We start from the raw sequence: 24,224 nt of genomic DNA on the forward strand, positions 1-24,224 counted from the left end.
ACGTTGCTTCACTTGATAATGTAGACAGTAGTGCTTACATCATAGTATTTACTGTGAAGATAAGATCAAGGTTCTCTGGTATGAAGCATCGGCAACTTGGATACTTTGAACGTTTTCTGACAACATTTACATCGCTCCGTGGGAAGTAAGACGCATGATGAAACGAACCTCTCTAATTAAGCGACCCCAATTGTACCAATACATTTGTCGACATTCTTATATCATGCAGCAGCAATAATACTTAGCTAGTTGTATCATGCTCCGTGTAAATTCAAGGTCCGTATAACATTTACCTGACAAGTAATTTATTCAGCAATGATGTCATTATGTACTTGGGATATGGCATTATTCGAGCGCTGTGATTAACCAGGCATTGGAGCTTAATTCTATTGCTGCGGACAGTGCTGAGAACATATGACTGACCGTTATGTTGTTCTAGTTGAATGGCTAATTACTTGTTAATAGCTTTCTGGCGCCTATGCAGATTTGGCCTTGAGCTCCTCCGCATTAATTCTTGTCGATACCTACGGAGCTGTATCTCAAGTAGCTCGCTGTTTATAAATTTTACTTTTACATAATACCATACTCTCTGCCATTATCTGTAGTAGGTTTACTTTCTTATGCAAGACATTATTACGCCCGGGAGGTTATGCTAAATAACTGGCCTGAGCCCGAAAAGTGGATCTGTGAACATTGAATCGAAGGCAAAGGGGCGTATTCTGCAGCCGATCTAGAAATATTCTTCCTCTCCTTCAGTGTCAGGTATGCTTTTTCCTTAATTGTTCATATTACTATATCGAAGGGGAGAAGGTAGAGAAAGGGAAAAGGAGATGCCACCTTCAATTTTTATGCAAGGCAAACCATAAGTACCTTAGACCAAGTTCGAGAAACTGCAATGATAAAATAAATCTGTTATCGCCACTTGGTAACATTGTATGGCACTGTGGCTAATTTAGAACAGGTCGCGACAGCTGAAGAAGCGACGCACAATTATTACCTAGACTGCCAAAAGGAAGAGCTTATAATGTCATGATGAAACACAGAACAAACGACAGCTTAGTAAACGATACCATCATAGTGAGTTCTAGTATCTCCCAGCTTTCTTGTGTGTATATAAAGCTAGAGACGAAAGATCCATAGACGCAAGGAGCTGTCAACAACGGCATACTTAAAATCATGATAAACAAAGCAACAAACTGATATAAAAAAAAATCTTGGTAGCACGCGTTGACTCCTTTCATAAAGGAGAAAAGGGAAGAGGAGGGCGAGAATAATGGAAAAGAGGTGGTAGTACTCAGATTTGATGACATGTACATAGTAGATATCCATATAGGGAGAGCACCATGTACCGCCAATACTGTACATCTGAGAGGGAGTGAATAATACGATCGGATTGGAAATTGGAACGGTTCAAGTCAACAGTTGGAGTAGAAGTGTAAAAGAATATAAATGCAAATCTGTTTTATGGATGTCGTTAGAAAAGCCACTCTGTTGTACTTATGATATTGAGGTTAAGCCCAACATGGCTGGGATCGTAGCATATCGCATATGCGAATGTGTAGCATTGCTAAATGCGTTTGAAATAGCCAATTTTGTCTCCGCTCCTCCAATGAGGGCAAAGGAACTGGACGATGATGATGCTGATGATGATACGGACATTTTAAGCAACAACAACAACAAAAGGGAGCATTGGCCGCTCTATTCGTCTCCGACCTTGTTGCCGATCCTCCGTTTTCTCAGGGTGGGGTGACAATAAGACGAAAAACGAGGTTCAAGGCCCATCCCACTATCACCACCCCTGTTCTTTGATTTCCTCACAAACCAAAGTGGTAGAAGAAGAAGACAAACCGGATGCAACGAGAAAAAAAAAGAATACACGGCCAAAGTCGGATTAGAAAAAAAGTTATACAGAGATGTACGGACATAGCCACACTGTACTCACGCACAAGCACATAGCACAGGCACAAGCGCACAATAAATGATGGTGTGTGGAACCGACCATGATGGTTTTTGCTACCGTGGCAATAATTGCAATTCAAATTGCCATCGAAACTCAGCCTTTTCTGTTACAAAGCAGAGCACACTCTCTTCAGCAGAAGCTCCACGCTGCCCATTGCAATACCTTTTTTTTTGCTTCTTCTTTCTTGCCCCTCTCCTCTTCCTTCCTTTTACCTCTTTTTTTTTTTTCTCTTTTTTTTGCCCTTCTACCCCGTTTCAACCGAGGTCTTGACTTCTTTTTTCAACAAAAAACCAAGAAACCGTCGAAACATCAGTTTCAATTTCTCATTCTTTTGCAACACTTACAACAACAACAACAACAACACAAAAGTAAACGAAACAACAGGAATCGATTCGCCAGTAATGCCTACCACCATGCAAATGCAATCCATCTCGGGCATCATTACGCAGGTCCGTGTAACATCGGGTGAAGTGCCACCACCACTTGTTGGAGCGTCTGTTACGGTTGTTGGTGACAAGGTGTTTGTGTTTGCGGGCCGGCTGGTTTCCTCTCGTAAAATGACCAACCACATGCACGTTCTCGACATTAACACACTGGTATGGACACGACACATTCCACCGCCGGACTCGGACAAACCGCCCAAACCTCGCTATTTCCATTCAGCCAGCGTCTTTGAAAACTCAATTGTCATGTTTGGCGGTATGGGATATTCACGAGTGTCAGCTGACGGCCTTTGTGTGCTCGACGACATTTCTGTATTTGACATTGAAACAATGAGCTGGCGACGACCGGAAATCAAGCCTTCGCTGTTTGCACCACGACCTCGTTATGCACATCTGTCATCGATCACGGAAAACAAGCTGATCATCGTCGGTGGGCAGGATATGAACAACAACTATCTCGGCGAAATTAACATTTTGGATTTAAAAGCGTGGGAGTGGGTCCAGGTGAAGAATCTCGACAAACATGTTGGCGCATACAGATCGATTGCCATCACTACGCCACCAGGAACTCGGTTGCCCGTCATGCTCAAGGACAATATTGGCGGGGGCGGGGATGGGGCATTTGACATGATGGAGGCAGCGGCAGCAGCAGCAGCAGGAGGACCAGGAGGGCCAGGAGGAGACGCTGGCAAAGAAGGACTAGGCGGTGTCAGCAGCAACCACAGAGCATCGCTTGTGCGGCAATACGGCGAACTACTACAGAGTTCGCAGGAACCCAACCCCATTTACTTGTACACCAACTACAACTTTGCAGACGTCAAGCGCGAATTACAGCTCATATTCTCGCCCACATCAGCATCGTCTTCGATCGAAGACTGCTCGTCCTTCATGACCGGCTCTGTTATGCCGCCTGGATTGCGATTCCCGACGGGGCACACGCTGGGCCACCATCTCATTCTCGCAGGCACATACCTCTCGCCGCAAAGCCATGCATACACGATCTGGTCGCTCAACCTGGGCACGCTGACATGGTCCCGGATTGAAACTGGCACCGTCTTTGGGTCGGGGTCGTGGAACAAGGGTGTCTTGCACGAAGACACGAACCGACTGCTGGTGTTTGGGCACAGGTCGCGCAACCTGCTGGAGGATTATAACCATCGCCAGGTCAATTTTGATCATCTTGCAACCGTGGATCTCGAAGCATTCGGGGTGTACAAACTGCCAAAAACCACGTGCTCCTCGCTGGCCCAGGAGATGGGTCTCTCCTTGCTTAATGAGCCTGCCGTCTCCGATTTTCGCATCATCACTCGTGAGAACCAGTCCGTATCCGTCAACTCGGCCGTCTTGTGCCAACGTTGGCCTTATTTTGCCGATCTCATGAAAGCCAGCCGCGAGCCTGTACAAGACAAGGACTCTGTCGATCCCACCTCCACTAATAGTAATACTATCGGTATGATGATAAATGACGATGAAGACACTATACCAAAAGAAGACTCGCCTGCCAACAACAGCAACAACAACAACAACAACACCCGCACGGTCATCAAGAGCCACAGCATGGTCTTCCCTTATCCTTACGCTGTCGTCGTCGCCTTGCTCCAGTTCATCTATACCGACAATCTGTTGACCGCACAACAGTACCAACCACATGTCCTCTCACAACTCTTGCTGCTTGCAGATATGTATAATCTCACCCGGCTGCGCGAACTGACGGCTCATGCGCTCCATCAAATGCTCAACATGTCTACAGCACCACTTATCTTTGAAACGGCAGCCTTGTCGCACAAGACGAGTCTTCAAATTCGCGCATTAAAGATGATGATTGCCGCGAAAAAGATGATCCAACAGCAGCAATTACGTAGCAACGCCACAAGTAACAGTAACAACAGCAATATTAACATTAATCAATCCCAGCAAACACAACAAGAGCGATCAGCTTCAGCAGCGGGAGGAGGTGACATGCTTCAAACATCACCGACTTCGTCATTGTCATCCGCTTTTAATCCCTCATCACCCGCCTTGTCTCCTCAACGCCAGCATTTCATGTCGTCTCAACCTCAGCATCCACTCTATGACCCTCGAACACCATCCACTTTTGACAACAGCAGCAATGCAACGTCACCCACATTGTCTGCCTATCGCGCACGCACACCTTCATTGACCGGTCGACATACAGCAGCGCGGCCGTCCGCCTCTGGATTCAGCACAACCCGCTCATACAGTCCGCCTGGCACTCCACGACAGACGCCCATGGGCTTACCGCAACATACTATGGGTCCCTTGGACTCAGACAGTGGCAGTATTGCAGGCGTCGCATTGGATCAACCAAACACAAACTCAAATGGCACAAAAACCAAAGAAAAGACTAAAAAGAAGAAAAATTTTCTCGAAGCTTTCGGTAGCAAATTCTCAATGTCATCCCAATCATCTCAGTAAAAGTAAAAAAAAGTTATTTTATTCATATTCATTGCATATTACACTGTTTGTTCCTATAATTTGAGGATGGGGAGGGGCAAGTTGGTGTCAGTGGTGTTGTTCTGCATGAGGGCAGTGTGCTTCATATCACTATTGCGCCTCGTTTCGGTAGTACGAAATGCTATTTATGTAGGATCAACTAAGCCATGAGGCAGTTTATTTTGTCCGTGGGTTGTAATTGTTATGCAAAGTACATCGCATCTAGGAACAGTCGGAATAAAAGGAAGATCGATTATAGTATGGCGTGACATTGCTTGTTGATACCAAGCCATAACGTGAGGAAGAGGCCGTCTTACTAATAAACGGAACTAGGGACACGCTTTTTATCGGAAAACAGAATTTAGCAAGAATGCCTGATTAATTTGCTACCTTGTTATGGAGGTCACTAAGGTTTGTTGACGTCAAGTTACCAGTTGATATCTAACATGTAGCAAATCAAACAAAAGCAACAATAGCCAAACAAGGTGTTTTGATGAGCGCCAGGTTAGAAGATTATTTACTCATCCGAAACTCTTTGATCCTTGCATATCTGTTTACTAAATTCTTGTGCCCGTCGACCGGTCGGCAATTACCCACCGCTAAGTGCATGTTGCCGTAGGGGAAACGGGACTTTTATATAGTTGGATGTACGTGCATATCTGTATAACGATATAATGTACTGTAGCAGCGAGCTGCACTAATAATAGTTGGAATGCAAAAACTGGGGCGTTTAAACAAATGTATATGGTACCGTACTAGATGATCACACTCAAAGGCATTTGCTATGCAGAGATGCTTATAGTACGAGGACATCGTTCCCCTTAAATTATACTGTCATAGCTGTTGTTAACTATGGAGGGATAAGAGATGCACCATCTCATCTACCGTCTACTATGTGACAAAGTACATATAAGATACTGTCAATGTTGCGCATACATTAAGTACGAATAACTGATACCCACTTTCCCACTTTTTGCTTATTGCAATACAGCCACCGGGTTGATATTTGAACTACGCATTAAATGGTCATCGTACATCTTATAAACGATGATTTTTTCAAAGAAGCCGCTTAATTTGATATAATATCTAATGTAATGCAGCATATCACTTTTTTGTTGCCTACATATATGTTGGGTATATATTCGATCCAATGATATTCTTCAACGATTGCCCTACCAAATACCAATTTACTATAGTAAGATCAATTTTACTTTTGTTTTAAATCGTGGAGAAAACGTTGAATGCTGTAATATCTTGTGATGGAAAATGTGGATACACTTCTACTTTTCGGGATCCTGCGAACCAGTTACTGTTACACTAAGTGGAGCCGGCGGGCTTTGACTGCCCAGGTTTAAAATCATCACATGGATCACTTTCTGCTCTTCTTTTTTTCTCGCTCCTTTCCTTTTTTCAATTTAAAACTTGGTCTCTTTTATTTCTCTCGTGTAAATACATATCATTGCAATTATTGTCATGGAGACCGTTAGCAGCTCATCTCTTCGAAGTATCATTGATGATGCCCTCGGTCAAGGTACAACCAGAACAACAAAAAATGGGTTAATTAATCGGAAAACGAAAAAGAACACACTCTCACGCGGTTTTTATACGTAATTTTGTACAGGAAACGCCAAACCGATCAAGCAAGAAGACTTGGCCAAATTGTTTGAATCATTGAACAAGATCGATACCACAAATACCCAGGATAAGCAAGACATCAAGGATTTGGCGGCTATGCTCGAGGCAACCAAGCAGGAAGATGGTAGTGTGGATGAGGAGTTGGTTCGAAACATCTTGGGATCGTTCTTGTCAGACAGTCAGCATGTAAAAGAGTTGTCAGAGACCATTGGTGACTTTGAGATCCGGTTTTAAAAGGACAAATTTGTATTCTACATAACGTTTTTAAATTTTGTGTGGTTTTATTAAGAATACTATCGATGATTATGAAAATGCTGATTAGTGGCGATGTTTTGTTTATGTATGAAGAATGGAGAAGAAGGGAGGATGTGTTATACATGACAGCTACTAGCGTGTCAAATAGTAATGTAGTGCATTCTATGCCATATTAGCCACTACATACTACCACCGCACCCACTCAGCGTTGAACATGTCTGCAAAATTCTTGAGTTCGGTCGTACAATCACTTGATGCACGCTTAGCTAATGCACTCGGCATCTATTTCGGACCCCACCTTATTAGTAAAGTTTTCATAAAGAGAGAATTTGCTGATTTGGATAATTTACCTCTTTCTCAAGGTAAGCAACACGGTTCTTATGACTTGGATGGGTACTCATGAACTGGGGTATGTCGCCACCACCTGCCCTCTCCATGCGTTTCCACATATTCACAGCCTCGTGTGGATCATAACACGCCTGCGCCATCAGTTGTAATCCAATCTCATCTGCTTCCGTTTCACATTTGCGAGAGAACGGCCTCTCAAGTATAAAGCTCATGGCGAATTGGTTTAAGAGTGTAGGACTAATGCCAAAGGCCATCAATATCCATTGCAAGAGCAGGATGATTTTTGAAAAGCTTAGTTTCTCGGCACTGTGTCTTGCTAATTGATGTGCAATTTCGTGACCTAGTACTGCAGCCATACCATCTATTGCAACAGTAGATAAGATCAGTAAACCCTGTTATCATGATCCTCTTTTGTTTGATTTTACCTTCATTTTCCACAATTGGCAAAATGCCTGTAAACACAAACACTTTTCCTCCGGGAAGAACGAATGCACTATGCAAACAATAGCAAAATTAGACCCTTCTATCTTCTCTCTCTCTCCTCTGACTTATTCATATATTAACTCACTTTGGCTCATTTGAATTAATGACATGGAACTCCCATTGTAAATTATCCATGCCCGATACTTTAACGATCCTTTTGGCTACTCGTGCAACAAACTGTGTATATGGATGATAATCAGGCAGAATCCGTCGACCAAACTGGGACACAACTTCACTATACGCTTGCTTGGCCATTGCTAGCATCCAGATGCAAACACATATAACTTAGCTAAAGAACGCATAAATAGCTGCGCATATTACAATTATGATCTTACCCTCTTCAAGTCGCGGCGACACGTCCATAAACCGTTTACGTCCACTGACGGGCACCGTTTCCAGGTGCATGACATAGTAGCCACCAAACAATACTGTGCCAGTACCCGCGGTTACCCAAAATCGTCGCGAAAGGTAAAATGGCGGGCGACTGCTTTGGAACCGTTGGTAGTTATCGTTGCCGCCAAATTGTTGTCGATGGATTTCCGGTGGAGAAGCCGCGAAATTACGTCTAGGACGCGACGCATTAACAGTTGACGATCGGCACGAGGTCCGACAAAAGTTGCTTGCGTTTGGTGCTAATCGTGCGCGAAAAAATGGTATTGACATTTGTATATGTGTGCATGCGTATGGGGACTTTAAGAATAAGTAGGACCGGAAGAGAAACGTGCTGCGTTATTTCTGCTGCAGTTGCCATAATTCCGGCTAATTTCATCTGCCGAATCCGATCATTGACGGCAATGACAGCATCATTGATATATCTGCTGAGCAGAGATCGAAAACACTTAATCCACAGTAGTTTGTGAGACTCTGCTATAACTGTTGACAGGGGTGCTTTTAATACATATCATTACAAGTTGTATAGAATTTATAACCCCGTCTGTTATAGATAGATTAAGGAATTATGTTGTATCAACACTGCAGTTGTTGCATTTTTTGAGGTTGCTGTTGGGCAATTTCCTCGAGGTGCTACTGCTGCTTTTGTTGAGTTTCCTTCTGCTTTTGCAGATTCTATCGCATTTGAACTCGTTGCTTTAATTGCTGCGGCTGCGCACTCCAGTGTAAAGCATGGACAACGTTCACTTTCTCCTCAGTTGGGTGGTCATATGCATCGATATACTCGACCTGAATTGTTTGCATTGGGGATGGGTCAACGCTAACTTGCTTGACGGGGTTGTAAAATATCAAAGGAGTCAGACAGTGAAATGCTTTTCATCTTCTATGATACGTTCATCAATAAAGGTCCAAACACTGTAGGGACAAAGAATATATAATCTCAGAGTAAATTCATGCTCCTCGCTTACATATCTACTTTAATGCCGCCCTTCAGTTTTGGTAACAACGTATCTGTCTCATGGTGGAAGTGAAATCAACAATCCGTTGGTGCCTCCCACCTTGACCTAACATCTTTTGATAAACAAAAGAACTTACGCGCAGAGATTACAAAATGAGCAATAATAGCATCTTATAGTATCCCTAGCCTATAATTGTAAATGCTTTCCTATCTTTTTCACTCCATTTCTATACGCCATCACTATACCAATGTACTGAACAAAGATTCTACAACGAGATGTACCATTTCTTAGCGTAAAGAACTGTTTCTGTTTCATTTGCTCCTATTAAGTATATCACATATTTGGTTCTGAAAGACTGTTTTGTATCCCTTTCCTCGTTCTTAACTTTTCTACTGTTGGGAATGAAGCAATATGTATTTGGACTCTCTTATGAGCAACTCAATGCATCGACCTCCATTCCGAGCAAACATATGGAATAGCAACGAGTATAGTGATGAGAATCTGTTTCGCAGTTAATTGAAACACTTATCACAATAATTCACGCGCTTAACCTATCCTTTGATGTATACAGAATGAATGTCGACCTACACCAGCTCACAGGTGTGCTTCGATCTCATGCACATGCTGTTAAGTTATCGTATGCCTTGGTAGCAGTAGCATAAGTATGTTCATTTTCTAGATACATTGACGTAGAATATGTACAATAGAATTGGCTTGGGATAGAGGCTCAATGGCAACAACGAAAAGTTACCTGAGTGTGCTTCCATCCCCACGCGCACGCTGGAAATAGAATTTCACGTTACGGCTTTTGAACGCCGAACACACCCGTCCAGCTTTTTTTACCTGTTTCCCTAATAACATTGAAATGGCTGCCGAAAACAAGAAAGCGTTGGTATACTCAATCCTCGAGTTTCTTCAAAAATCGTGCGACGATGGTACCATCAGCAAAGATGACACCGAAGGCATTGAAGGTGGGTATCACATTGAATCTTCTCTTTTTCTTCCTTTTCGCATTTATCGATTGGTTCAGAAGAAACGAAATATGATCTTAAGCGTGGATCGCCTTATAATGAAACCCATACGATAATAATTGTTAGTTGCCATGCAGTGCATCGGTGAAGCTTTCGGTGTAGATCCCACCGATGCTGCCCAGCAAGAAGCTTATAGCACCAAGCCTGCTAACTTGTTGTCTATCTTCGAAGTGTACCTGAAGACCAAATCCAAGACTCGCGGTCAGGTAAATGAATTCACATCAACTCCTTTGGCTCTTGGATTCCTTTCTTTGTCTCGCGCGTATAAACTTAAAGTCTCTTTCATTTTTTTAAATTAGGCCCCTGCTTCGGCGTCGTCGTCGTCTGGTGCTGCTCCCGCTGCCGCTAAGGGTGAGTCACTCATTTTGTATATTAAGCTTAATAGAAACTCTGGTATAACTTATGTTTGCTAACACATAAACATTTGTATTAGCTGTAAGAATATGAAATACATTGTATATCACAACCGATTAGCGCTAGGATGGAGAGTAGGAAATAAGAGAGCTGATGTATACGTGTGATTTTTAGGAAATCTCAGAAGAGGATAAGCAGAAGGCCGAGGAACTCAAGGCCGCAGGTAACCGTAAGGTCTCTGAACGCAACTATCCAGAAGCTATCAAGCTTTATACCGAAGCAATTGCTATCAATGGTAGCCAAGCAGTTTACTACGCAAACCGGTAAGTGTACTATATAATATCACGTGTAAATGATTGCTTTGATCGAGGACAAGGGATCTTTTTGTTGATATTGGACCATGTAAATATGTGGGATATAGCGCTGCTGCATACAGCCAGCAAAGTGACTATGATAAGGCCGTAAGCGACGCTACGAAGGCTATTGAAATTGATTCAAAGTATAGCAAGGGTTACAGTCGATTAGGGTAAAGTATAGCTTTTTGTTGAGGGTGGAGTAAAGGGGTGCAGTATACGATGATGAAACGGATGTGGGAACATATTAAATAAACGTTGTTACTTTAGTCATGCTTTGTTCTGCCAGCAGAAATATCAGGAAGCTGTAGAAGCGTATGAAAATGGTCTCAAGTTGGACCCTGAAAACGCCACTATCAAGTCCTCATTGGCTACTGCCAAGTCCAAGATTGGAAGCGTTGATCGCTCCGGCCCCGGAAGCCCGCCACCATCTGCTGGCGGTGCTGGTGCTGGCGGCATGCCCGACCTTGGTTCCTTGTTAAACAACCCCCAACTTATGAACATGGCTCAGCAAATGATGCAATCCGGTGCTTTGGATCAATTCATGAACAACCCTAACCTCGCAAGAATGTATGTGAATATGAACTCTTAAAAAGGGGAGGAGTGCTTTGGATGCTTTTCTCGCAAGAGTTACGCTGTAGATATTGTTGAGTTGTTTTATTTTTTGAAATCCCTTCCTCATCGAGTTATTTCTTTTACATTAGGGCACAAAACATGATGGGCGGTGGTGGCGGAGCAGGAGGTGCTGGTCTTGCAGAAATGATGCAGAACCCTGAGATGATGGATATGTAAGTGTGGTTTTATGTCTCTTCTGTAACCTTACTCTTCTATTGCAATTGTTTTGTTAACAATATTGTCTTTTTTTTTACTAGGGCTCGTCAATTCATGGGAGGAGCAAACAACAACAGCGATGGCAACAACAATGGTGGCAGCGGAAACTCTAACTAGAATGTGTACTAGTATCATAACGCCTGGCTTTTTGCTCTTATCTCTTCTGTTGAAATAACATACGACGAACAACACGTCTTTCAAAGAAACGAACACTGTATTCTTCAGGTCCTCCTCCTACCCTTTATATAATAACTCTTTATGAGGGAATAAAAAAATACACACCAAACACCTACAGTATACATGAAGTATTCATACTACAAACAACACAACATTTCGAGCTTCTTATAATCAATATACATTCGGGTTTTATGATATTATACCAAGCTTCTCAATACGGTATAAATCAAAAGATTCATATACTGCCACTGAGGTATTCGATGTTCTTATAGAAGAGCTCTTATCTTTGGTAACCCCTTCTCGGCTAAGAGTCCATTCGCTCAAAAAAATTACATATGATAACACAATAGAAACGTTGCTTTTGGGTTATATGAACGAGCGTCAACATGGATTTCTGTATGTATGCTATGCGCAGAAGCAGTTGTTGAAATATGGTACGTATATGTTGTACTACATCGTATAAAACGTGGACAAATAGTGGGTCGTCACTATGTAGATCCCACTTTTGTAGATATTTATATGGTGGACTGACAGCGAAAGAGCGTCGATTCTAAGACCGGACATTTGTGCAAGGTATACGACCGCAAAGTAAAGGAGAAGAAAGCATCTCTTGTTTTTTGATATAAGTTTGCTGAACAAACGAAAGAAAGCACTCTCTTTTTTTTCCTTGTTTGCTCCGTTTAGCGCAGCAAACAGAGTTACTAATGGAACACGATCTTCTGCGCTAGAAGCATCCACTGTAGGAAAATTCTTGTGAATTTTAAATTCTTGTAAACACTAAGTAAAGTAACGTTTAAAATTTGATTGTTTTATTTAACGACTCTTTGAACGCTGTGCTTGGTGTGGCAATTTCGCTCGAGTCAGATCAGGGGAGAAAGGGGATGATGAAAAACCCTGTGTGCGTAAACAGGGAAAAAGGTTGTGGGGATGGTAGATGATGCTATGGATTGCTGAAGATAGAGTGGAAGAATAAGCAGAAGGAGAGAAAGAAAAGAGAACGGTGTTAGTGGCACTTAGCCAGATTCCTGCGGCAAGGGAGGAGCTATCCATTTCAGTAGTGTGCTGCCAGGCTGCTCGTCGTAGTACTGGTGTAGGTCGGAGTCGGGGTGTTGGTGAGCGTCGAGTTCGGCTAGGATTTTGCATACAACTGGCCATTGTGAACGAAGTAGGTTAATGCGGCGTGGTGACTTTGGCGGGGAGTGGGGTAACTGATTCAAGACAAACGACAGTGGGTCCGGGCTTTGTGACTCTGTGATATATAAACGGCGGTGCATGCGAAGGCATCGGATAGCGTGGTTTTTGTTGAAATCTGGGGCTTGGCAGGTGTGGCAAGGTTTCCGCTTGCCGCCCGGGAGCCAGCCTAGGCGCCAGCGAATGCATCGACTTCGTTCCCTTCTGGTCATAGGTAGCCACATGATGGGATCGATACAAAGCTTTGGGAGGCAGGCGGTCAGGTTGCGAGCCCCTGTTGGTGCAGCGCGCATGGTGGCGAGTTCCTCGGACAGATATTGCCTGACTGTGGCTTTGAGTATGCGGGTGGTGGTTTCTTCGCGAGGAGCAGGAAGATTCAACCATATTGGTGTGGTGCTGAGTTTGGACCAATGGCTGGCTGCCTGGGAGGCGATGGTAGGGCGTAGTTGAGTAAGTAGTGCGTCTTCCGGTAGATTCTGGGCTCGGTGTAGGAATTTCGTCTGTAAAATGCTCGTGCGTGCCTGCATGCTTGGTAGTTTTGCAAGGTGGCGCATGACTTTTGTTTCTGAGTGTGTGTGTGCGCCGTAGATCGTTCGGATGCAGGTGCTTTGGATGCGGTCTAGTTGCTTGAGCTGTGTCTGTGTAAGTGATGTGATTGCTAGCCCATATTCCAATTTGGGTCTGATAAATTGGGCATAGATGCGACTGGCGAGGAGACGGGAGAATCCAGATGGGTTGACACCCATGGCGTTGAGAGTGCGCATGCCGGCTTCCGCCGAAGTTTGGTTCCGAGTAATCATTTGCTTTGCATCCAAACGGCCTTTGTTGTTGACCGGGACCCCAAGGTACACGAAGTAGTCAGCACGTGGTATAGGTGTGTCATATAGGTTGAATGTGTCGGTCGTGCGTGGAGAGTTGACAATGACGCACTTGGCCGACTAAGTAAAGTAACAAGAATTCTTGTGGATTCTTGTGAATTTAAAGTAGCGATAAAGCGGTCACGCGTTCACAAGAAAATCAAAGCGGTCACACGTTCACAAGAAAACCACAAAACGTTTTGTGGAATACCAAAGCGGTCACACGTTCACAAGAAAATCACAAAACATTTTTGTGGAATATTCATTATATAGATTTTAAAAAATAGCTTTATTCAATTACATGATACTAGCTAAGGTTTATTGATTGATGGAATACTGGTCGAGCGTATACAGATGAAAACCACCCCTTTCTCTCTCTATATATATCACATACACTCTCGCTATATATATACGTGTATGTGTGTGTGTTTATACAATGGGTATTACTAGGGACACTCCAAAAAAATGACTCGACACTCCATTTTTCCTCAAATAAACCAAATAGTTACACAAAAATAAACAGATGCTCTATAAATATACTAACAAAGGACTATTAAAGGAAGAGGAGTATTTGGAGTGTTGCAATCGCCACGATGGCGTTGTAGGCGTTTGGAGTGTCTGGAATGTTTAAAGTGTTGCAATCGCTATGATGGCATTGCAGGCGTTTGGGGTGTTTGGAGTGTTGCAATTGCCATGATGGCGTCGTAGGCGTTGAGCTTATGAAATTTTTTACTACTACGATGACTGATAAAGCTACGAGATGTCTATTATATAAGTTGACAAGTTATAAAAGAAAAAGGATAAATCCCCTTTTCTTCCTCTCTCCCTTTTCTATCAAAATGAACGCTACAAGAACAGATACCATGGTCGATCTTATTGGCACCAAATATGATTCGAAAAATCAGCTCCGAGCAAAGGTTCAAGAGATGGCCCTAAAGAATCAGTTTGCAACATCCACCAAGCGCAGCAACAGTCGAAATATCTACATCCACTGTATCCATGGGGGTGTCTACAGGAACTGTCATGACATCGACGATGATGAACGTGAAAGACTGGTATCGACACAGAAGACCGGTTGTGCTTGAGAGCTCTTTGGCTCATACATACAGAAAATCAAAAAATGGGTAATTAAACGTGTCAGCAGCGCCGACAGCCACAATCATTTATTTGACAGTAACGCAGCAGCATCTTACCATCAACATCGAAACCCAACAGCTAATATTGCCAGTCGCATCTTGTCAATGACAGAGACTTCTATCAAACCAGCCAAGATTTGTCAAGAGTTACAAAACAACGACGAAGGCACAATCGTGACGATCAAGGATATTTACAATTTCCGCCAAAAAATATTCAAAGACGACAAATCTGGTGCATTCAGCAAACTATTCAGCTTCTTAGTCAGCAATCAATATATCGTAAGATATCGCATAGATAGGAAAACGGAAACATTGGAAGCATTGTTCGTTACGCATCAAGTTGGCTTGGAAAAAGCAAGGCGATTTAAAGAAGTCATTCAGTCTCGATGCGACGTATGGAACGAACAACAGCAAGATGCCGCTAATCAACGTTGTTGGGATCAGTAACCTTGGTACGACGTCGCTACACAATATGTTAATTGCATCAGCAGTCGTCGTCAATTGAAAAACCGACTCCTATCTGTGGTTATGAGGACCTTGCGTGATACTATTTGGCCTGAAGGTGATGTCGGTATCTTCATTACTGATAACGAGAAGGCGCTCATCACTGCCATCGATACTATCTTTTCGAAATCGATTCATCTTTTATGCATGTTAGCACATGGCGCAGCATTTGATCTCTCAGTTCGGTGGCTGCTTTCCGAAGAAAAGCGAGAAGTACAAGCAAGTCAAGAGCGTTGTGAATTGCTTGATTTACAAGTACAAAGACGAAGAGAAATTCGAAGAAGCGATCAAGGAATATCGCCAACTAGCGGAGGATGCAGCAGCAGCAATGATCGAACAGGCAGAAAAACAAGACATCAAAAAGGCTGAAGCAAAAGATAAGAAACTGAAAGAAAAAGAAGAAAAAGATGAAGAACAAGAAAAGAAGCCGACAAAAAAAGAGGAACTGCGAAACAAAAAAAGGGAAGACAAGGAAATGTAAAAAAGAAACAAAATCGCAGTTGCCCGTAAGACAAATATCATCAAGTATCTCGAAAGGTATGTGTGTATCTCTTACTTTGTAACGGTTTGCTTGAAATTATGTAGATTAAAGTATGTGATAAGGGTGATTTAGTTAACTCACTGTAACCTCGCGTTATCTTACGTCTAGTGTGCTCACCTACAAGAATAAATGGGCTGCACCGCAGGCTGGAAAGCAGCTCAACCTTAATGTGCGAACCACATCACGAACAGAAGGGACTCATTGGAGCATCAAAGATACTATGCAAACGACGGGCAGCCTCTATCGCACGTTTAAAGCTATTAACGAAGTCATGAAGAAGACAGTAAGCATTCTATATTCTCACTCATCTCCGGTGTTTGCTATTCAATTTATATGTAGCGATATGTAAATAAGCTAACTTTAATGCTTAAAAAGTTTGAAACAGAAAAGATGGACTTCATACACGAGCTTCGCAATACTCCACATTTCACAAAGCGTGAGAGTGCAGCTTTAAGAAACCTTTTCGGCCATGTCAGTTTCTTTGCTTTGATCCGAATTTGAAAGGAGCTTGACCGTGCGTGGAAAAACGTAGGCAATCAAATCAATTGCGACACGTTGGATTGTATTTGCACGAGTAGAATCAATTTTGGTTTACCATGCCAGCATATGATCAACCTAAACGGTCCTGCTGTTGATTTGAATGAGATTCCTAAACGTTGGCTTCTACAGTATGATTCAGGTATGTACTATTATACAGCTTCATCTACTAACAATAGCATGTTGATCGATACTCTCTCATATGAATGTGCTTCCTGTGTATTATATAGCTCTATTTAAAATTAAAGACCCAGCGGTATTAGTTGACCACCAGATGGAGAAACTCGTTACAAACTTAATGAACAAAATCATTTCCCTGGAAACCGAACAAGAGAAAGTCAATCTCTTATCCCGCTTTGAGGAGATCCTTGAGGAAGACGTTGAGACTGTTGATCTCGCTGAAGTCACGTTTCCTGAGCCAGTTGCTACGAAAGGAAGGCCCAAGAATACGAAGGACAAAAGGATCCCATCTTCTTTTGAGACCGAAAAGAAAGAAGAGCTGCTTAATGCTGCTGGTAACGATAAGCCTAAAAAGGCCCTTCAAACCAGCGAAGTACAACACGACGACTATGTCCTTTCAACATCGAAAAGGGAAACTGTGTATTTGGAACGTGCTCGTAAAAGGTCAGTCTTTTTGTATTCAGAACAATTCTTCATCATATGTACTATTCCCATTTTATATTAATAAATGTATATATGATTGTACATATAGGATTCGTACCGAACCTAAACCAGAGTCTTTCTCCTTTTTAGTTCACCCAGATATCCCGAGGGATTGCATTCATGGGACAGTTAATATTGCTTCTGACGGCTGGTGTGGCTTCCGCACCATCGCGCATTGCGTCAAAGGAGACCAAGAACAATTCATGACGGTCAAAAGGGAAATGCTAGAGTGCCTGCACAAAAACAAGGACATATATTCGAAGTATTTCATCAGCATGTATGACCTTGCTCGCCTCGAGGAGACGATCGCTTTTGGCCTTGACTACACCCGCAACACTGAAGGCAAATATCCAAGGTGCCCCAGCAAGCATTGGTTCTACACTCCTAGTTGTGCTCAACTTGCTGCTGATACATACAGACGACCTATTGCTGTGTATCCGGACAGAGATGACCGAAACGAAAATGGAATGTACTGTACTGCGCCATTGTTGTTTGTACCATTTGAAGGACCAGGAACGAATGCTCGACCGTCACCTCTTATCATGCAGTTCGTTTCAGGATGTCATTGGGCGACATTATAATAATGAAAACTGCAAAGAAACTACAATGGCCTTTTATCGAACGATCGGTTGTAACAGCTTGTGAAAAGATGGGTCACACGCATGATTTGCGCAAAAAAGTTTGGAGATATTTGGACATCAAAAAGGTCAACATTGAGGAAAATGTTTAGAAAGAAACAATTTTTATTAATAGTTTTTTCTTATGCATCTGTGTGATGCTATCACATATCATTATCAATTTTCTCCTGTTCCTTTTATATTAATATTCACATTTAATATACATATTTATGATAAAATCAATAAATATCAGCTCAAGCTTTATTTCGCTCTTAGCACTCCATTTTGCACTCCATTTTGCACTCTATTGTCTACATCCTGCACTCCAACATCTGAAGGTCCATCAAGCGATATATTTATAGAGCAACTGTTTATTTTTGTGCAACTATCTGGTTTATTTGAGGAAAAATGGAGTGTCGAGTCACTTTTTTGGAGTGTCCCTAGTAATACCCTTATACAATAATCAACTTTCTGATACTTTAACTTACCTTTTAATTATGTATATTTTTGTGGGGGGGAGCAGCTCCGAGCCGCTTTGTCGTACGGCGTCGTTTGGTAGACTGCGTGGACTGGGCAGGAGCAGGGGCAGGAAGAAAAGCAGAAGCGGAAACAGGAAGAAAAGCAGAAGCAGGAAGAGAAGCAGAGACAGGAAGAGCAGAAGCCGGTTCTTGTTGTCTACCTGATAGTTAATATATATTTGATTGTAGTTGCTCTAGTGTAGTAGTTATCATACCTAGAAACCGCTCTCGACTTGCTGGATCTGCCGTAGTTATGCCAGCATTCCTGGAGGATATGGCGAGCTGCCCACTGGCCCTGGCAGACAGCAAAATCAATGCCCTGCTTTTTTGCCAGGTTCATGAAAAGGCTAATAGCCCAGTTGCCTATCTTTGCTTTGTAGCTTAGCAAAGTAGTGGGTCACGCTGTTGTCAGCACGATTCTGCAATCTTTTCACAAGATCGACCACAACACGTTCGCTAATGTGCTTGATGTCGGTCTGGACTTTGATCAAGGCACCTCCTTCAAAATGGTGGTAGCCTTGAAGGAGAAGGCGCTCAACATCATCCTTGCTCGCTTTCTTTACCATCTTCCCCTTGGCATTTAGAGTCATTGGGTGGGGAATGAGGGAAACCGTCTCAGCAAGTTCTGCTTCATCGACAACTGGTACCTCGACTAGGGACTACGCCGTTAGCAGTTGGTCGAGCTTCTCCAGAATGACTGCTTGATTTGTCTCTACATTAATAAGACGATGCTCCATACGGGTGAAGACTTAGGAGATTAAGGTTAGCGTTGGGAGGTGTTTGGTTAGTGTTTGGGAAGAAAAGAAAGAAAAAAAACTTTTGCGGTAATATAAAAGTATTTGTCACCCTGGTTAACCAGGTGGTTATAACAAGAGAGTACTGTTTAATCACAAGAATCCACAAGAATCCACAAGAACCACCAAAAAAAAAATTGGCGACCAGAGCAGGCAGTGACAGACGTCACAAATTTACAAGAAATCCACAAGAATCCACAAGAATGAGGCCGGCGGGGTCCAAATTCACAAGAAATCCACAAGAATCCACAAAAACCAGGCGACCCAGAGCAGGCAGTGACAGACGTCACAAATTTACAAGAAATCCACAAGAAATCCACAAGAACCACAAGAATGAGGCCAGCGGGGGTCCAAATTCACAAGAAATTCACAAGAACCACAAGAATTTTCCTACAGTGATCATCCGAATCCTCTGTTACATGTGAGACAGTACAGCAGGTGTTGTTTTCGCACTATATATCACCGTTTAGTGATAATTTAATCGGGCCTTCTATGTTCGTGAGTTACTATTGGGTAAAGATGCCGCTCTAAATAATTGTTTTGAAGAGCTTTTGTTAGTGAGTCTCTATTTTTCGATTGTAAGTTGTCACAGAATACTGACTTGATGGAGGTATCGGACACATTGAGTACTCCGTTGTCAATAGTACGAAAGTCTCTACAAACGATGTCGTGTTTCTTTGCGTGTGCTTCTTAGCCGAGAACAGTGACTGAGTGATGTTGCGAACATGAGGAGAAAAGCGTATGGTATCATGAGGATGATGTGGTATTAGTGTTAGCCCCCCTCACCTTTTCTCCCCCAACGCCTTCACTCTCTTTCTCCTCGGGGTGCTCCTCATCCATCGTAGCGCGGTTCCCAAACCGCTTAATCTTATTTTATTATATATCGGCAATAAGAAGTGGGATGGGCAAGTGAATCAGCTTCCTCAATCTGCACGAAACCACTTCTAGAGTTCACCGCCCACCCAACCGGTTAAAGACAACATCAGCCACGGGCTGCACTATATCATTTATTCTTTTGCTTCTTTAGCCTCGGCACAAACTTATTACGCAAGTAAAAGAAAAGGTAGCACATTGCTATATACAGGTTTTTTCCTTAAAGATGGCGGATGATTTTTTTCATAATGGCGCTGAGTATTTTTTAGCATGTCGTTGGTGGGAATATCATGATGGCGGCAGGTGCGTTTTTTATTTGGCGCGACGTTTTTTTCAATTTGGCGCTGGAAAATTTTTGATTTGGCATTGGTATATTATTAACATGGCGCTTGATGAATTATAAAATGGCGGTTAGCTTTTTCAGCATGATGTGAAGATGCTATTATCATGAAGTTTGGAAAGAACGATATGCATGGGAGGTTTCTCGTTATGGATAATGCTATATAAATTTGAGAAATGGTGAATAAGAGAAAGAAATACAACACTTGGAAACCACGTTTAACAGCAGCTTTTTTAACTAAATTATCGTGATAAATATTCGCATTATTCATATCTGGTACCATATCCATATCTATAGCCGTATTTAACATTTTGCGGGGACCTACCTAATGAGGACCAATTTAATTCCACTCAAAATATGCCGACATACGCATCACAGAAACACACTTCTTCTAATTTCCTCCTTCCTTTCCGTATACGTGTTTATCCATTCATCTCATTAATTTCTTTAATCCGCTTCCATACCATCTACATAAAAGCCGATAAAGCAAGAAAAGAAAGTCATTAGTAGTGAAAATAAGATGCTCGTCGACGCACACTAATGTCTCTTTCAGACATTGTTACTATGGGGGAAAAAAGCACAACACGTTTCCCTGAGAAGAAACAATATTTTAAAACCCATATATATCACTGTTGTCTCCATAGCAATGATGTGTTACCAGAAAAGAAATATGTCCCATATTCATATTATACTCAAACCGTTAAGTTGTTATTATACCTACAAAAAGAGATCTTTTGCAAATTAGCCTATATTATGCACTTCAAAAAAATGAAGAGACAGGGATTGAGTTTTGAATGGCCAATATGCATTGCCTGCAAGTAAAAAAAATATTACGTATTGTTTTTATCATTACAATAGTCCAAATGACCCCTTATATCGGCCATCCACATATACGCTTTTTGATTGGTACATGCATAAACTATTATCTATATTTAGTAGCCCTAAGTACTTTCTACAACGTGGCACTTTTTACTATTGGAATGGATTGATACATAGGAATCATACATATTAAAATAACTTGAATTTATCCTTATTCTTTTTTCCTTTGTTAAATTCAATATATACTCTCTATCCATATTTTATAATAAAATATGCTTCTAATTATTATAGTAATGGAAATGAGAAAAAGACAGTGGAAGTAAGTGTGTTCTGATGGTTATATATACAAAGTAGACTTTTTTTTCTCTTTTAATGTTGTGTAAAAAATATAGAAATAATAGTGGGGACATGTCCAAAATACACTAAAAGGAACTTCAATGGAAGATTTGAACAAGAGTTGATATAAAGTGGGAAATCAGGCAGAATCGTCGGCATCGTCGGCATCGTCGGATCGGTTATCAGAAGTATCTAACGTCGTTTTGAGATACACAGAGGTCGATTGGTATATTTTCAGTTTCAAATGTATGCTTGATTGTCTCCTCTTCTTCAATCATGGGGTCCGAATGTTCAGAGCGTAAATCACCATCTACTTCTTCTTGCCCTTCAAGCAATTCCTATAAGACGATCCATCATTAGCCCTTTGCTATACCGATCATACTTATTTATAATCCAATACCAACCTGTAAACGTGTGATAAGTTCCAGGATCTCATACCAATAATATCGTTCTTGATATCCAACAGGGACAGTAGCGCGTCGTTGTTCTTCAAAAACAAATTTTTTATCGTTGGTGATGCTCATTATAGACAAGGTCAGAGTTCGTTTGATTGAATGAATACATATCGATTTGTAACGGGTAAGAGTTGAGAAGCGTGCATTTGATAACTTGTAAGCCTTGAGCAAGATGATCGAGGTTAATGCTTCCATATTCTTGAGAGTATCGCCATATGTATGTTGTACATCTTCCCGTCTTGGTCCCGATGATGCTTCGAAAATTACTCGTTCATCATCCATAATACCAATATTTGTAGAATAACCAATGCCATCTGCATTACTTGATGATGTTGTTGACTGCATGGCTTGGCGACTTTTCATCGAAACTTCACACCTAAACTAAATATTGGTCACAAAAAAAGAAGGGAGTGTTAATCCGTGATTTATGGTTCTCATTTATCTAATTAGATAACTTACCATTCAAAATGAATGTCTTGGTATTGATTTTCAAAGTGGCTAAAGATAGGAATGATATAATCGGAAAAAAAAGTTCGTTCATGGTTGGTAAAAGATAAGGTACTGTGGAAGCACTTGGATGAGTAATCCCAAAGAACATGCTTGACAAATCGATAAAAGCTGTTTTCTTTGTTACTAATAATGTTTGTGTCTAAAGTAGGAAAGTTAAAGGATTCAAAGTCGTGATGATTGCGGCATGATAAAGCTGAACGAATAACCTTCAGACATTCGTGATACTTGGTGAGTGATTTCAATTTCCGCTGGTCTTCGTGATGTCCATTAAGGATCTCCTTGCTTGTTGTGTCCAAAGTTCCAATTAAGCTTTGAAGCTGCAAAGTATACATTTTTGATATTTTTTCAGTATCACTTTTCGTAATTTTTGGTGTATCTTGGGAACCGATTTTATCTGCCAAAGCTTGATCAAATGTGTGAGCTCGTTTTCCTCTGAATATCTTGATCTATAAACAAAAATTAATAAAATAAAAAAAGGACAAATAAGCATACAGGCGTGTTATTGTCAGATTGCACAAGATCATACATTTTTATTGGTGTCAATGTCAGTATCCGAAGGTCGTTTCTGAGGGGTTGGTGTTAAATGGATATTGAAATGTTCGCTAAGATCATCAACAGTATCACCAAAGTAGTCGCATACAGAACATTCATAAACAAGAGAATACTCAATACCAGGCTAAGCAAAAAAGTGCGAATTAGTTAGCGGGAAAAAAAAAATTTTTGGAGAGAATAAATAACAAGGGTTTTCAGGTATGAGAATAAATCCATACCTGTTTTTCCAACAAATTTTGAGTTACGATTTTGATTCTATAATTAAAGAAGAATAAGATGTCAGAGGAAAAAGAGATCAGTGAAATCATAAGAGTTAGGTGTGCTGCTTAACTGGCTATTTCGTGGTTGTTTTTTTCGTGCTGCTTGTTCTGGTAAAGAAAGGTCTACCAAAAAACAGAAAAAAAAAGCACTTTAATAAGACATTTCTTGAATTGTTAATATTTTTTCACTTACTATGTACAGATCGATGATGAGCATATAGATTTCGTCTATTTGACTTATCTGCTGCATTGGAATCTGTTTCATAACAGTAATGGCATCTGCTTATTGGCTTAACATATTGTCTTTCCATAACGAAATTATTGTTGTGTTCGCAAAAATTATTGTTGTGTTCAAAAAAAATTATTGTTGCGTTCACAAAAATTATTGTTGCGTTCAAAAAAAATTATTGTTGCATTTGCAAAAATTATTATTGCGTTCACAAAAAATATTTGTTGCGTTCAAAAAAAATTTGTTGTTGCTTAGATATATTTATTTTTTTGGATGACAATTGATCTAGCTTCATTAATGCTACCCCTTCTCTATATTCCATCTAGTGGATTATGATGGTTTTACATATGATCATATGGTGATGCTACCACTGAACATTCTTTTTCTTCTTAGAGTGTGGATTATTATAATTACGAATTGGACCATTTGATTGAAATGAGCTCAACGATCGTTGTTATGGATATATTTATATAAGTACCTGATGGGGATTGGCCATGGTTATGATGATTTTAATGCGGTCTAGTAACCCTAGATGACTAATTAGCTAAGATATGTCAGGATAGCCAAACTAATTTTTATTGAAATAATTCATGCACGAATGTCTTGGCATGCATACATTTAAATTTTTGAAAAAAAATAAAAAAATGATTACATAATTATTTTTAATTAATGTTATATAAAAATAAATAACCTAGCAGCAAATAAAAAATCTTTTAGATCCCAAATGTGATCAATCTATGTGTTTTTTAAAAATAAATAAATATTTATTATTTCATATTATAAATGTAATATTATACCATAGTATAATTTTTATACATT

General features: G+C 41.1%; 7 protein-coding genes across 7 annotated transcripts; 3 read left to right on the forward strand and 4 right to left on the reverse strand.

Moving 5' to 3' along the window:
• Positions 1–2,379: 2,379 nt before the first annotated feature.
• On the forward strand, positions 2,380–4,257 carry BDB00DRAFT_754180 (uncharacterized protein; the record flags this gene model as incomplete). The annotated part of the gene is made up of 3 exons (XM_053118741.1): positions 2,380–2,975; positions 3,117–3,819; positions 3,952–4,257. Coding segments are annotated over 3 exons (1,605 nt in total), but the record flags the coding sequence as incomplete, so codon positions are not given.
• Positions 4,258–6,330: 2,073 nt separating this feature from the next.
• BDB00DRAFT_783654 (uncharacterized protein) lies at positions 6,331–6,726 on the forward strand (the record flags this gene model as incomplete). The annotated part of the gene is made up of 2 exons (XM_053120398.1): positions 6,331–6,388; positions 6,479–6,726. 2 exons carry the CDS (start codon positions 6,331–6,333, stop codon positions 6,724–6,726), a joined length of 306 nt encoding a protein of 101 aa, XP_052985325.1.
• Positions 6,727–6,933: 207 nt separating this feature from the next.
• On the reverse strand, positions 6,934–7,833 carry BDB00DRAFT_881090 (peptidase family M48-domain-containing protein; the record flags this gene model as incomplete). Its single annotated transcript, XM_053128053.1, has 4 exons — positions 6,934–7,029; positions 7,098–7,456; positions 7,521–7,588; positions 7,664–7,833. 4 exons carry the CDS (start codon positions 7,831–7,833, stop codon positions 6,934–6,936), a joined length of 693 nt encoding a protein of 230 aa, XP_052985326.1.
• On the reverse strand, positions 7,716–8,457 carry BDB00DRAFT_332569 (uncharacterized protein). The gene has a single exon (XM_053116974.1). The coding sequence runs from the start codon at positions 8,239–8,241 to the stop codon at positions 7,864–7,866; it is 378 nt and encodes a 125-aa protein (XP_052985327.1). The 5' UTR covers positions 8,242–8,457; the 3' UTR covers positions 7,716–7,863.
• Positions 8,458–9,761: 1,304 nt separating this feature from the next.
• On the forward strand, positions 9,762–11,924 carry BDB00DRAFT_798154 (uncharacterized protein). Its single transcript, XM_053121592.1, has 9 exons — positions 9,762–9,898; positions 10,025–10,164; positions 10,258–10,309; positions 10,392–10,393; positions 10,487–10,635; positions 10,734–10,838; positions 10,936–11,235; positions 11,370–11,453; positions 11,538–11,924. The coding sequence occupies exons 1-9, from the start codon at positions 9,793–9,795 to the stop codon at positions 11,611–11,613; spliced, it is 1,014 nt and encodes a 337-aa protein (XP_052985328.1). The 5' UTR covers positions 9,762–9,792; the 3' UTR covers positions 11,614–11,924.
• A 6,318-nt stretch (positions 11,925–18,242) lies between these two features.
• On the reverse strand, positions 18,243–18,974 carry BDB00DRAFT_924843 (uncharacterized protein; the record flags this gene model as incomplete). Its single annotated transcript, XM_053128790.1, has 2 exons — positions 18,243–18,896; positions 18,954–18,974. The coding sequence occupies 2 exons, from the start codon at positions 18,972–18,974 to the stop codon at positions 18,585–18,587; spliced, it is 333 nt and encodes a 110-aa protein (XP_052985329.1). The 3' UTR covers positions 18,243–18,584.
• Positions 18,975–21,785: 2,811 nt separating this feature from the next.
• BDB00DRAFT_753888 (uncharacterized protein) lies at positions 21,786–22,199 on the reverse strand (the record flags this gene model as incomplete). Its single annotated transcript, XM_053118721.1, has 1 exon — positions 21,786–22,199. One exon carries the CDS (start codon positions 22,197–22,199, stop codon positions 21,786–21,788), a length of 414 nt encoding a protein of 137 aa, XP_052985330.1.
• Between the last annotated feature and the right edge of the window lie 2,025 nt (positions 22,200–24,224).

This window comes from Zychaea mexicana, assembly GCF_025766255.1.
Source record: "Zychaea mexicana strain RSA 1403 chromosome Unknown BDB00scaffold_3, whole genome shotgun sequence".
In the NCBI taxonomy this organism is placed as follows: domain Eukaryota; kingdom Fungi; phylum Mucoromycota; class Mucoromycetes; order Mucorales; family Lichtheimiaceae; genus Zychaea; species Zychaea mexicana.